General features: G+C 39.4%; 1 protein-coding gene across 8 annotated transcripts in view; it reads right to left on the bottom strand.

Annotated features, from left to right (window-relative positions):
- The window catches only part of Tfdp2 (transcription factor Dp-2), a 112637-nt gene that overhangs the window by 47679 nt on the left and 50583 nt on the right, over window positions 1-14375 (bottom strand). For 7 of the 8 annotated variants that reach the window (XM_038322733.1, XM_038322728.1, XM_038322729.1 and 4 more), the window contains one exon: window positions 1528-1631. In XM_038322733.1, the coding sequence (XP_038178661.1) occupies window positions 1528-1530 (3 nt within the window). In that variant the 5' untranslated portion in view covers window positions 1531-1631. Of the gene's footprint in view, window positions 1-1527; window positions 1632-10023; window positions 10043-14375 lie in introns of those variants that run through there. The other variant, XM_038322732.1, reaches the window with a different exon arrangement.

Genomic DNA, 14375 nt, shown 5'->3' with positions numbered 1-14375 from the left:
GTTATCCTGGAACCCACTTTATAAACCAGGCTGACAGAGGCTGGAGAGATGGCTTAGAGGTTAAGAACACTGGCTGCTCTTCCAGAGGTCCTGAGTTCAATTCCCACCAACCATGTGGTGGCTCACAACTATTTATAATGAGATCTGGTGCCTTCTTTTGGCGTACATGCAAACATGCAGGCAGAACACTGTACACATAATAAATAAATCTTTAGAAAAATATATAAAAAGTAAATCAGACTGGCATCAAATTCACAGAGATCCATTTGCCTCTACTTCCTGAGTGCTGGAATTAAAGGCATGTGCCACTATTATATTCTTTTTTTTTTCTGGGGGGGGGGGTCTTGAGACAGGGTTTCTCTGTGTAGCTTTGGAGCCTGTCCTGGCACTTGCTCTGTAGACCAGGCTGGCCTTGAACTCACAGAGATCTGCCTGCTTCTACCTCCTAAGTGATGGGATTAAAGGTGTGTGCCACCATTGCCCCGGCTGATTTTTTGTGTATTTTCTATAAATGGGTATTCTGCCTGCATGTATGCTTGTGTACCCGCCTGCTGCCACAGAAGAGAGTATTGTAGCTCCCAAGAGCAGCCATTCTCTTAATTGCTCTCCATTCCCTTACAGTAGGCTTTTCAGATGGTTTCCGTGGCTTCAAATGTACTAAAATCCTCCTGCCTCGACTTCCTGAGTGCGGGGTTTATATGTACAAACCACCAAACCAGGCAAGGGTAATTTAATATAACTGTGATTATAAACAAGGTTTTCTGAGAGTGCTAGCAGAATGAATGAAAATGAAATGAATGAATGCCTTTAGGGAAACACACACATAATTATTTTTCATCCAATATTTTTAGGGTTAAGAATTAAAATGGCATATTGTTGTTTCCCCAGCTACTTATCCCCCCAACCTCTCTATCTGTTCTCTCTCCCTCTTTGCTCCCTCCAGACAGAGTTGCAGTTCCCAGGATTACTTGGAACTCACTACGGGGACAGGTTATCCTGGAAATTGTGATGATCCTCCTACACGGCCTCCCAATGCAAGTTCAAGCATAAGATGACCTACAACAACCTTTAAATGGAAAAAACTGAAATCTATAGCTCTAGCTATAAATTCAACTTAATTTTAGTGGTGCACACCTATAAATTCAGTTATACATTCAATATGTATGCGAACACATGGTTTTCTCAAAGGTTATTCTATAAGAAAAAGAAAACAGAAGACAGGTAGAATATAATAGATTTCAAGTTAATTCAACAATAAAAGAGAGGCCTTATAAAGAGAGAAATCTTTAATATAACACATTCAGAACCCAGAGTGAAATATGTTAAACTTAAAAATTAAGAGCACAAAAACTTTTATTAATATTTAATCAGTTACACTCAGATAAAAATAAGACTTTTATTTAAAGTTAATGAGGCAACTAAAATTAAAGGGAGTATTTTGTCAAATATCTTCAGCATAATAATTCTAATTTAAAATTAGTCTTGCCTAAGTGAAGTGTCAAATACAAGATTCGATAGTTTTCTTACCATTTGGGGTCCAACATTCACATTTATTGGCCCTAAGGTTTTCGGTAAAATTTTTGTTGGTGAGTGAGTGCTGGAAACTGGAAATGCAACAAGTGAAATGTTACCTGAAAAGACAGCAAAATAGGAAGTCAGTGTTCTGCAATATCAAGTTGACACCAATGGTCCTATCTCATTCTGCTAATTTACATTTAGGGACATATTGTACATGTGGGGTGATGGTGCACACTTTTAATCCCAGCACTTGGTGGGGGAAGACAGGTAGATCTGAGTTCTAGGACAGCCAGGGATATACAGAAAAACCCTGCTTTGAAAAACCAAAGAAACAAAACAAACTACAACAAAACTAAGAAGTCTTAACATATTGACTTCTTTGTTGAAGTGAGTATAATCAGTTCTGTTAAATACTCTTATTTGTATTTTACAGGAAGTTTATAAAACAGTTTGTCTACTTAACAACAACAAAAGTTGCAGCACTATGAAATGGGTGTCTTATCCAGGTACATATGATGTGTTTTGTGATGCTGCTATTGTACCAGAAACATTTTCTTTTGTAACTTGCTTTTTAAACTTAGCCACTTAAAAAAAAAATTCTGATTGGGCAGTAGTGGTGCACACCTTTAAACCCAGCACTTGGGAGGCAGAGACAGGTAGATCTTCAGGTTTGAAGCCAACCTGGTCTACATAATGAGTACCAGACAGTCAGGGTTACATAGAAAAACCTTGTCTCAAAAACAAAACAAAACAAAACAAAAAAATCAAAAGAATCTGTTTATAGTCAGTTTGCCTCAAATCTAAGGCAAGATTATAAGTTTTGTATTTGTTTTCCAATAAAAAATTACAATACACAAAACCAAATTGACCTTTATTATGTATATAGAATATAAAAATGTATTAAGTATGTGAACATAAAGTATTCAAATTTACAGTATTCATAATAAAACCTATGATTTTATTAGCATACATTAATTATACACAATGATTTCCACTATGACATTTTCTCATATGCATATAATGTATTTGAGCATATTCCCCTCACCTTCATTACCCTCTCTTTCTCCAACTCTAATTACTTATTATATTTCATGTATTTTTTGTGATCCATTAAATTTAATTATAGGCAAGAGGCTATTTATAGGAGCATGGGCACCTTACCAGATTTATGTCATTTAAGAAACATCTCTCTTTCCTCCAATAACCATTAATGACCTATAGACCCTTGGGTGGGAGCTCATGAGTCCCTCTCCCATACTATGATGAGATGCTGATGGGCTCAATCAAGTGTAGGTTTTATACGGGTAATCATAGCCTTGTCACATCCAGAAGACAACATTCTTTAATACTCTGCCTCAGCCTCTGGCTCTTAAGATTCTTTCTATCCCTTCTTCAACAATATTCCCTGAGTCTTGGAGGACGTGAGCTTGGTGCTCCATTTATCCATGAACATCCAAGAGTTACTTGTTCTAAGCACTCTGAGAAACTGTGAGTGTCTGCAGTTCAAAGAGCAGCTTCTGTGACCAAAGCTGAAGCAGCTGAGGCACATGTTTTCAGAATGCCAAGTCGATAGATTTGGGGCCTTTTTTGTTAATGTTGAGATCCTAGCCTTTAACAGCTGAGCCATCTCTCTAGCCTTATTTGTGGCCTTTTTAATATCTGGACTGAACCTCCACCTGGCGATAGATGAAGAAAATGATAGAGCCCCACATTGGAGCACCGGACTGAGCCCCCAAGGTCCTGATGAGGAGCAGAAGGAGAGAGAACATGAGAAAGAAAGTCAGGACCGTGAGGGAACCTCCACCTGGCGATAGATGAAGAAAATGACTGAGCCCCACATTGGAGCACTGGACTGAGCTCCCAAGGTCCTGATGAGGAGCAGAAGGAAAGAGAACATGAGAAAGAAAGTCAGGAACGTGAGGGGTGCGTTCACTCATGGAGACAGTGGGACAGAAATAATGGGAGATCACCAACTCCAGTTGGAATGGGACTGATGGATCATGCGACTAAACCCGTCTCTCTGAATGTGGCCAACAGTGGGGGCTGACTGAGAAGCAAAGGACAATGGCGCTGGGCTCTGATTCTTCTGCATGGACGGGCTCTGTGGGAGCCTTCTCAGCTTGGCCAATCACCTTCCTGGACCTGGGGGGAGTTGGGAGGACCTTGGTCTTAACATAGAGTAGGGAACCCTGATGGCTCTTTGGCCTGGAGAGGGAGGGAGGGGAGGTATGGGTGGAGGGGAGCGGAGGGAAGGGGGAGGAGGAGGGGAGGGAAGGGGGAGGAGGAGGGGAGGGAAAGGGGAGGAGGGGGGAGGAGATGGAAATTTTTTAAATATAAAAAAATAAACCATGAAAAAAAAAGAGAAGTAGTAAAAGAAACTATAAACAGAATACTGAATGATGAGTGGATCAATGACCAATCAAGAAGGAATACATAGCAGCACAAGATCAAAGCAGTCAAAATCCTAGCACAGATGGGGAGAAAGCACTGGCAGCTGATACCAGCTGGGGGAGGAGCAGTCATTTTCTTTGCAGGTATGGCTACCAGTAGGGCTGCCCACGCTTTCGTGGGTGGCCCCATACTTGTGTAATACAGGTAGTACTAACTGGACAGAGCTGTATATTAAAATACAAGGATGTGAGGTTCCTGAGGGTGATGTGTTAAGGAGACACACTTAGGGGAGGCTGGAAGAGGGAAATAAAGGTGGATGTGATCATAATACACTTATACATGGGTGAAATTCTTGAAGAATGAATTCTTCATTTCCTTTTTGGTGTTCTTGTTGATTTTTTGTTTTGTTTTGTTTTTCTCGGAGACAGGGTTTCTCTGTTTAACAATCCTGGAACTCGCTCTGCAGACCAGGCTGGCCTCAAACTCACAGAGATCCACCTGCCTCTGCCTCCTGAGTGGTAGGATTAAAGGCGTGGGCTACCTCTGCCTGGCATGAATTTTTAAGTTATAATTTTACTTTTTTCTTTTCAAATGTGGCTACTAGTTATTTCAGCAAAATGACTCAGGGAGTAAAGTACTTGCGGTAAAAACCTGACAACCTGAGTGTGATCCTGGTCCCCAAGGTAGAAGGAGGGAACCAACTCCTGCAAGTTGTCCTTTGACCTCTACACATATACTATCGCATGTAAATAAATGATAAACAAACAAATGCAATTTTAAAGTTAAAAATAAAGCCCTATATCATATCTAAAGTTCTCCTTCCTAACCTTGTTACCTATAAATTTTCCCTTTGACCTTCAAATTTCTACTTCCAAACATTTTCCATGCCTTATTCCCACTGCTTCAAGTATCTGCTCAGAGGCCAAGGCAGCAGATAGATCAAATACCGTCTAGGAGCACTTCCTAATCGACCATGCTTCATTATTCACACAGCACATGCAATGATAGTTATAGTGACATTTTAGAAACTTCTGTCTAAAATATATCACACATTTATATGTACTTGCTCATATAACTAGCATCTGTCCATAATCTAATCATTCTCCAGGGGATTGGATATCTTCTAGACTTTTGGAGTACATGTATTCACATACACATGCCACACAGACATGTATGCATGCACACTGCCTTAAATAAAAATAACCCATTATGTATAACAACAAAGGAAAACTACAAAGGAGGCTGGGCATAGAAGTTTAGGCACTAGAGAGCTGAGGTGGGAGAATTGACACAATTTTAACACCAGCATTTGCTACATAGTGAATTTCAGGTAAAAATGGCTACAAATTAAGATTTTTTTGTTAAATAAGTAAAAACTTTAACATAATACAAAGGATGAACCCGCAAGATGATTTAGCAAGTAACAGTGCCTACAGCCAAGCCTGACCAGCCAAGTTCTACCCCATGAAGAAAACTGTGGAAAGAGAAAACAGATTCTTGCAAATTATCCTAAATTCATGTATACCGTGTGTGTGTGTGTGTCCGTCCATACACATATAACATAAATATTAAAAGTTTTAAAGCTATGTCATTTTAGGCTGACCCTGATAGTGTATGACTGTAATCTTGGCACTCAACAAGTGGAGGAAGGAAAATTAGGGGAGTTCAAGGCCATCATCAGCTCTAGAGGGAACTCAAACTAACCAACTGTTGGACTCTAGTGTCCAAACACCAAGGAGGAGTCGCCCCTAGAGACCACCTCTTACACCACAGCCAATGCAAAAGTATGAGGATTTTATTAATTCTGTCATGACAGGGTCCCTCAGAATTCGTGAAGCCGAGAGACCTCGAATAGCTGGTACAGGCTGCTTTTAAAGGAGAAGGCCATAGAAGCAAGGGGGGTTGTGATTGGCTTATTCGAAAGGGCTATTACCAATAATTGGCTGGAGAGCTGTTACCAGATCAGATGAAGTAAGAGATCAGGGGACTGAATCAAAACATACGTGTATGGGTAATTGTTCAGGAACTGAGTACGTGCATGTGTAGCTGTTAGGTCCTTGGTTCCCAGGGGAGGAGGGGAAGCATTAAGGCATGGAGGCTGAGAGGGTTTAGAATTATCAGAAATGGCTTCAGAATTTTAAAGTTTTACACAACAAAATAAAAGCTACATAACTGCTCTTCCTAAGAATTATTCCTGTCACCAGGTGGTGGTGGCGCACACCTTTAATCCCAGCACTCAGGAGGCAGAGGCAGGAGGATATCTGTGAGTTCAAGACCAGCCTGGTCTACAAGAGCTAGTTCCAGGTCAAGCTCCAAAGCTACAGAGAAACCCTGTCTCGAAAAACCAAAAAAAAAGAAGAAAAAAAGAATTATTCCTGTCTTTATGTTGGAACCAATTAAGTCCTGGCCTTCAGCTGCTCTTCCCTGCTAGAGCCTTCTAATTGAAGTTACTAGAAGCTGTGCCTAGCCTAGAGGATCAGAGGATGGGATTTTCACCTGTTGGCTATTGACTGCAGGGTATTTAAGCCTCCATGGTGCTATTAAAGAAGGGCTTTTGGTGCCAGTGTTTGAAGGTCTGTGTGTTGGTCTGTCTCTGTCTGTATTTCCTCAACCTCCAGCCCCTTGATCGAAGCTCGTGAACTAGATTGTAGCGCATAGAGCGTGTGGGTGTGGGTGTGTGTGTGGGGGGGGGGGGGTCATCTTTCTACTAATTGTTAGTCACTTATTGGTAGGACCTCTTTATTCTGTTATTCTTGCAAGTGAATATTTTTCCAATGGTAGTTTTTGCTATTTGTATTGTATTTCTTTGAGACAGGATCTCATTTTGTAGTTTAGTCTTTTCTGGAACAATTTTGTAGTTTATTTTTTCCTGGTGCAATGTACCTAAGCTGGCCTCAACCTCCCAGAAAACCTCCAGTATCCAATTCTTTACAACCAACCTTCCCAGCCGGGAGGTGGCGGTGGCACACACCTTTAATCCCAGCACTGGGGAGGCAGAGGAAGGCGTCTCTCTGTAAACTAGTCTATAAGAACTAGTTCCAGGACAGGAACCAAAAGTATAGAGAAACCCTGTCTTGAAAAACAAACAAACAAAACCAAACAAATAACCATCCTTCCCAATGTGTCTGGCTACACTATGAAGAGGAGAGGCAGGGTAAAGCTGTCACTCAAAATGCATTTCAGAAAAACAAAAACAAACAGCCAGGCAGTGGTGGTGATGCACACCTTTAATCCCTAGCACTCAGAGGCAGGCACACCTCTGTGAGTTAGTTCAAGGCCAGCCTGGTCTACAGAGTGAATTTCGAATTTCAGAACAGCTAGGGCTACACAGAGAAACCCTGTCTTGAAAAACCAAACAACAACAAATACATTTCAGGGGTCCACTGGACATGTAATGAATCAAAATCCAAATAGAAATTCATGTTTTTAAAATTGCTTCGACTGATTCTTGTAATCAGGCAAGATTGGGAAGAACTCCTTCATGCCTGTACCCTCTTCTCTGTGCCATTTCTAATTAAGGAAATAGTTCTTTTAAGTATCTCTACCACACTGAATTTACCTTTATAAAAGAGAAAGTGCTTGGTAACTCATTTCTGTAATCTTGTTGTATGTGTTCTAATTTCTTAATATTTAGCCCATTTTTAACCACTAATTTTAGTTCTGTCACCACCACTGCCACACCCAAGAGATGGTTAAGTAAGCTTTCCTCCTAAGCCTCCTAAGAGAATGTGCAGAAAGCAGCACATTTTATCTCAGACGAGCAGCCACTGAGTGGTTGCAGTAGATGAAGGTGTCTGGGTGTGACCACAAAGGTCAGAATCTATGACTGTAAAAATAAATAGTACTTAATTGGAAACAGTTCTCGTGAAGCTTATAAATTCCTCTCAGATGGCATTCATACTGCAGTAACAAATCATTTTAATTATACTCAAGTAAGATATTTTTCTGTTATTTATGAAAAGTTAACAATAGATCTTAAATTAAAAAGTTGGGCTCTGAAGATTATACAACTTTAAGACATGAGTTCAAAGAGAACACATGGCAGTTCTTTTCCTTAGAAAATATAAAAGGGGATCACTATGAGCCATAACATCATACTAAGTACATCACTCAAACTTTGCTTCAAGTTATTCATGTTCTCATTTGACAAGAACATCCACTTTAGGAGTTATCACTGAAGCTTCCTACATTAACACTTCCTTTTTTGTTTGTTTGTTTGGTTTTTGGTTTTTAAAGAGAGGGTTTCTTTGTGTGACAGATCTGGTTGTCCAGGAATTTGCTTTGTTGACCAGGCTGGCATCGAACTCACAGAGAGATCTGCCTGTCTCTACCACCCGAGTGTTGGGATTAAAGAAATGCGCCACCACAGCCAGGCATCATTTTACATACATTTATGTTTGTTTATTTAACTATTTATTAGTGGCATAAACATGGAGGTCAGAGGACCACTTGCAGCTGTTTCCTTCCACCACATGGGTTCTGGAGAACAAATCTTAGGTCATCAGACTTATCCACATCTTTACACTCTGAGCCTTTCTGAAAGTCCTGTATTTTTAGAAGACTACAAAAAGCAAGAAATCTTATAGTTATATATCAATATCAACTAAAGCTTATTGTGTACTAAAAACTTTGTTCATACCTATTCCTGGTAAGAAAAACCTGAAATCTCGGCTACTAGAGAAGCTGAGTCTACAGGATTAAAAATTCCAGACCTGCCTGAGCACTTAATGAGACCCTTCCTCAAAAAGTAAGAGAGGTCGGCAAGATAGTTCAGAAAATTGAAATGCCTGTTGCCAAGGCTGCCAACCTGATTTTGATCCCTGGAAATCATATTTTTCTCTAACCTCCACATATATGCAATAGTATGCTTATGTACATACAGAAACATACAAGACAAATGCTTAAAAACACTTTTGTGTGTTTTGTTTGAGACAGGGTTTCTCTATATGTAGTCCTGGAACCAGGCTAGTCTTGAACTCCATACGTTTCTCCTAACGAGTGCTGGGATTAAAAGCACATACCACCAAATCCAGCTCAAAAACATCTTTTTATTTTTCCCTTAAGTGAAAAAGAAGGCTGGGGTGCATCTCAATGTTTGGAGTGCTTGACAAGATACACAGGGCCCTAAATTCAATTTAAAATTCTAAGAGGGAAAAAAAATCTATCTATTAAAAAACATTCTGTGGTATCACATTCACATAGTGAAACTCTAACTATAGCATGTAGAAGGCTGAGGCAGAATCGTGTGTTTGAGAGCGGCCTTAAGGATACAGCAAGTTCCAGGCAAAACTAAATTGAGTACTTTCATTAAAAGTTTCTATCTCTGTGGCTGGAGTGCGGACAAAGGACCTGTTTACATAAAATCCTTTTTTTGGTTTTTTGAGACAGGGGTTCTCTGTGGCTTTGGAGCCTGTCCTGGAACTAGCTCTTGTAGACCTGGCTGGCCTTGAACTCACAGAGATCCTCCTGCCTCTGCCTCCCAAGTGCTGGAATTAAAGGTGTGCGCCACCACTGGACGGCTACATAAAATCTTTTATGTAGTTCTAACTCCCTCATCCTTCCCTGACTATTTATACAGAGTTAATGGCTGGTAAAAGAAAAACAATATTTTTTCTCAGTAATACAGTCACTTTGTAAGGTGCACATGTGCCTGTAAACAAACTCTCACATATGCTTCTGTGAAACCCTAATGAAACCTATTGGGACACACACAAAACAGAGAAGGGAAGGAGTAGAAGGCAGGCCAGCTGGGAAGAGGAAGGAAATTAGAAGTAGCAGTAGGAAACAAGGGCAAGTAAGCGGGGCGACTATGATCAAGATACATTATGTACATGTATAAAAATGTTATAATAAAACCCATTATGTATAATTAATATATACTAATAAAACTAAGAAAAAAGTTCTTGTCTTCTATACAATAAGTATTTCAAGTCAGTGGGTTTTGTATCCCCTCAAATCTGCCAGATATTCATTACAAATGAGTAATTTACTAAAACCAAAGTTAAGTGCTGTTAGTTTACATGTTTACTTGATAAGCTGTAGCCTGGAACATGGTAGAAAACACTGTTACTACACAATACGCTCCTAGAGCCTTACCAGCATGGCAGCACATACCTGTAATCCCAGTAATTGTGAAATTGAGGCAGGAGGATTATAGTGAGTTTAAGGCCAGATGGGGGAAGGGAATAATTTGACAAGATTGTACACACAGAGTTCCATGGATGCAATAAAAAAAAAAGAGTTACTCGAAGTATAGCATTCACAGTGTAAAAGGCTTCTTCCCATAAAAAAATATAAGCAGCAGGTAAATTTTCCCTCTTAACCCTACCCTAGAGATAAGAAGTTCATAGGTAGTCATCAATTATTCCAAGTTGTACGTACATACGTAAGGCAGTGAGAATAACTACATCAATTACTCTCTGGGTATAATGACTTAAGTCTTTTATAACTACATTTCTTTCTAAAAAAAAATTATTTATTTGTTTGTTTGTTTGTTTGTTTATTGTGTATACAATATTCTCTCTGCATGTATGCCTGAAGGCCAGAAGAGGGCACCAGACCTCATTACAGATGGTTGTGAGCCACCATGTGGTTGCTGGGAATTAAACTCAGGACCTTTGGAAGAGCAGGCAATGCTCTTAACCTCTGAGCCATCTCTCCAGCCCCATAACTACATTTCTTATTTTGAGGAAAAATAATAGGTAAGATTGACTTCCCTAAGACCTTTGGTTTTTTTGTTTGTTTTTCAAGACAGGGTTTCTCCGTAACTCTGGAGCATGTCCTGGAACTAGCTCCTGTAGACCAGGCTGGCCTTGATCTCACAGAGATCCGCCCGATTCTGCCTCTCAAGTGCTGGGATTAAAGGCGTGTGCCACCACCTGATGGAGGAGGGTCATCTGTCTACGTGTTACTTTCATTGGTTAATAAAGAAACTGCCTTGGCCCTTTAATAGGACAAAAAATTAGGTAGGCGGAGTAGACAGAATAGAATTGTGGGAGAAAGAAAGCAGAGTCAGGCAGACGCCATAGCTCTCCTCTCCGAGATGGACGCAGGCTAAGATCCTTCCTGGTAAGCCACCACCTCGTGGTGCTACACAGATTACTAAATATGGGTTAAAGCAAGATATGAGAATAGCCAACAAGAGGCTAAAACTAATGGGCCAGGCAGTGTTTAAAAGAAAACAGTTTCCATGTAATTATTTTGGGTGTAAAGCTAGCCGTGCAGGAGCCATACAGGAACGCAGCCCGCAGCTCCTTCTACAACCACTGCTCAGCTAAGACCTTAGTTTTAAGATGACGAGTTCACAATGAGACAAATCTGTAAGTACTCCATGTTCCTAAAGCCGTCTATCATTCCATGCTTTGAACAGTATAGTAACTGTGGTAGAGCTTATTGGAACTGAAGGTATGATAGCTTATGTCTATAATCCCAGTACTCTGAAGGTTGATAACAGGAGGACTCTAACAAGTCAGAGCCAGCCTGAATTACATATATATTAGGCCAGACAAGGCTATATATTGAGACCTTGTCTCAAAAAAGGAAAACCTACTTATAAACTGAATGTAGTAGACTTCAATTGTAACCCCAGCACCTGGAAGAAAGAGACAGAAAATCAGTAGTTCAAGGTAATCTTCAAATATATAGTAAGTATAAGGCCAATCTAGGCTACTAGGTTTAGAGAGCGTGTGTATGTGTCTATATAGTAAACTTATCTCTGGGCTATATAGTGAGTTCAAAGTCAGCACAGGCTACAGAGTAAAACCATGTCTCAATAAACAAACTGCTGTACAGTGCTTGTGTAGTATGCATGAAATCCAGGGTTCCTATCCAGAACCACATAAAACAGAGTGGTTGCACATGCCTGTCATCTCAACACACACACACAAAAAAAGCAGTAGTATTAGATGTTCAAGGTTACATTTAGCGATATAATTTGAAGACAGCCTCAACTGCAAAATAGCTTGTCTTACAAGTAAATGAAAGTGTATAATTCTGTAGTATAATAAAAATTGGTTTTTATACAGGATATATAGATATTCCCCGTATATTTAGATATAGGATATAGATATAGAGATATAGATAGGACAAACACAGATAGATAGATAGATAGATAGATAGATAGATAGATAGATAGATAGATAGATAGATAGATAGATGGATGGACCAGTTAAATGGTATGTAAAAACATTTGCCACACAAGCATAACAAGTTGAGTTCAATCTCAGGAATCCACATAAAGGTAGAAGGAAAGAAATGAAGCCATAAGGTTCTCTAAATATCATATATATGGTGGCATGTATACATCCACTTAACACACATATGTTGAACATAGAATGATTGCATAATTCACTTTTATGGCCCATCAAAATCACAGAAAAATTCTTCAAAGACCTCGAAGGGGGCTGGAGAGATGGCTTAGAGGTTAAGAGCACTGGCTGCTCTTCCAAAGGTCCTGAGTTCAATTCCCAGCAACCACATGGTGGCTCACAACCATCTGTAATGGGGCCTGGTGCCCTCTTCTGGCCTGCAGACATACACACAGACAGAATATTGTATACATAATAAATAAATATTTTTACAAAAAGACCTCGAAAGAACGGTACTCAACTTCATTTGGAAAAGCAAAAAACCCAGGATAGCCAAAACAATCTTGTACAATAAAAAAACTTCTGGAGGCATCATAATCCCTGACTTCAAACTCTACTACAGAGCTACAGTACTGAAAACAACCTGGTACTGGCATAAGAACAGACAGGAGGACCAATGGAACCAAATAGAAGATCCGGATATCAATTCACACATCTTCGAACACCTGATATTTGATAAAGAAGCAAAAAAATAATCAAATGGAAAAAAGAAAGCATATTTAACAAGTGGTGCTGGCATAACTGAATATCAACATGTAAAAAAATGAAAATAGACCCTTATCTATCACCATGCACAAAACTCAAGTCCAAAGGAATCAAAGACCTCAACATAAAGCCAGCCACACTGAACCATACAGAAGAGAAAGTGGGAAGTACATTTGAACACACTGGCACAGGGAACCACTTCCTAAATAGAACCCCAGCAGCACAGACACTAAGAGAAACAATTAATAAATGGGACCTCGTGAAACTGAAAAGCTTCTGTAAAGCAAAGGACACAGTCAACAAGACAAAACGACAGCCTATAGAATGGGAAAAGATCTTCACTAACCCCACATCAGACAGAGGTCTGATCCCCAAAATATACAAAGAACTCAGGAAACTGGACATCAAAAGATCACATAATCCAATAAAAAAAAAAAAAATGGAGTACAGACCTAAACAGAGAACTCTCAACAGAGGAATCTAAAATGGCTGAAAGACACTTAAGGAAATGTTCAACATCCTTAGTCATCAGAGAACTGCAAATCAAAACAACTCTGAGATTCCATCTTACACCTGTCAGAATGGCCAAGATCAAAAACACTGATGACAACTTATGCTGGAGAGGATGTGGGCTAAAGGGAACACTTCTGCATTGCTGGTGGGAATGCAAGCTGGTACAACCCCTTTGGATGTCAGTGTGGCGATTTCTCAGAAAATTAGGAAACAACCTTCCTCAAGACCCAGTAATACCACTTTTAGGTATATGTCCAAAGGATGTTCAATCGTGCCACAAAGACATGTACTCAACTATGTTCATAGCTGCTTTGTTTGTCATAGCCAGAACCTGGAAACAACCTAAATGCCCCTCGATCGAAGAATGGATTTTAAAAAAAAGTGGTACATTTACACAATGGAGTACTACACAGCAGAAAAAAATAACAACAGCTTGAATTTTGCAGGAAAATGGATAGAACTAGAAAGAAAACAGTATTGAGTGAGGTAACCCAGACACAGAAAGACAATTATCACATGTACTCACTCACAGGTGGTTTTTTTAAACATAAAGCAAAGAAAGACAGCCTACAAACAATCCCAGAGAATTTAGAAAACAATACGGACACCAAGAGAGACTTACATAGATCTAATCTACATGAGAAGTAGAAAGTATAAAAAGACAAGATCTCCTGAGTAAATTGGGAGCATGGGGACATTGGGGAAGGGTTGAAGCAGGGAGGGGAGCAGAGAAAAATGTACAGCTCAATAAATATCAATTTAAAAAAAGAAAAAAACTTCTTTTATGGTGATACCAGGCATTTATCTTAAGAAAATTCAACTGATTTGTTTTCCACTTCTTAGTTTATAAGTCTTAATTTGAAGTGTCACAATCTCAGTGATTTCTGTACTGTTATTGCTGTTTTCTTCATTTATATATATAAATATATATATAACATAGTGTCCTGTGTACATTTACATTAGTAAATGTCACTCATTTCTGATACCTGCAATCTACAATGCTATTACAGTTATACTTTTTTAAAGGTTGTCTATTCCATTGAAATTTATACTCCTTGGTCAAGACTATTTGTTGTTATTCCTTTAAAGTATATGCAGATC

This window comes from Arvicola amphibius, chromosome 3, assembly GCF_903992535.2.
Source record: "Arvicola amphibius chromosome 3, mArvAmp1.2, whole genome shotgun sequence".
In the NCBI taxonomy this organism is placed as follows: Eukaryota; Metazoa; Chordata; class Mammalia; order Rodentia; family Cricetidae; genus Arvicola; species Arvicola amphibius.
This window is presented reverse-complemented; position numbering and strand designations above follow the sequence as displayed.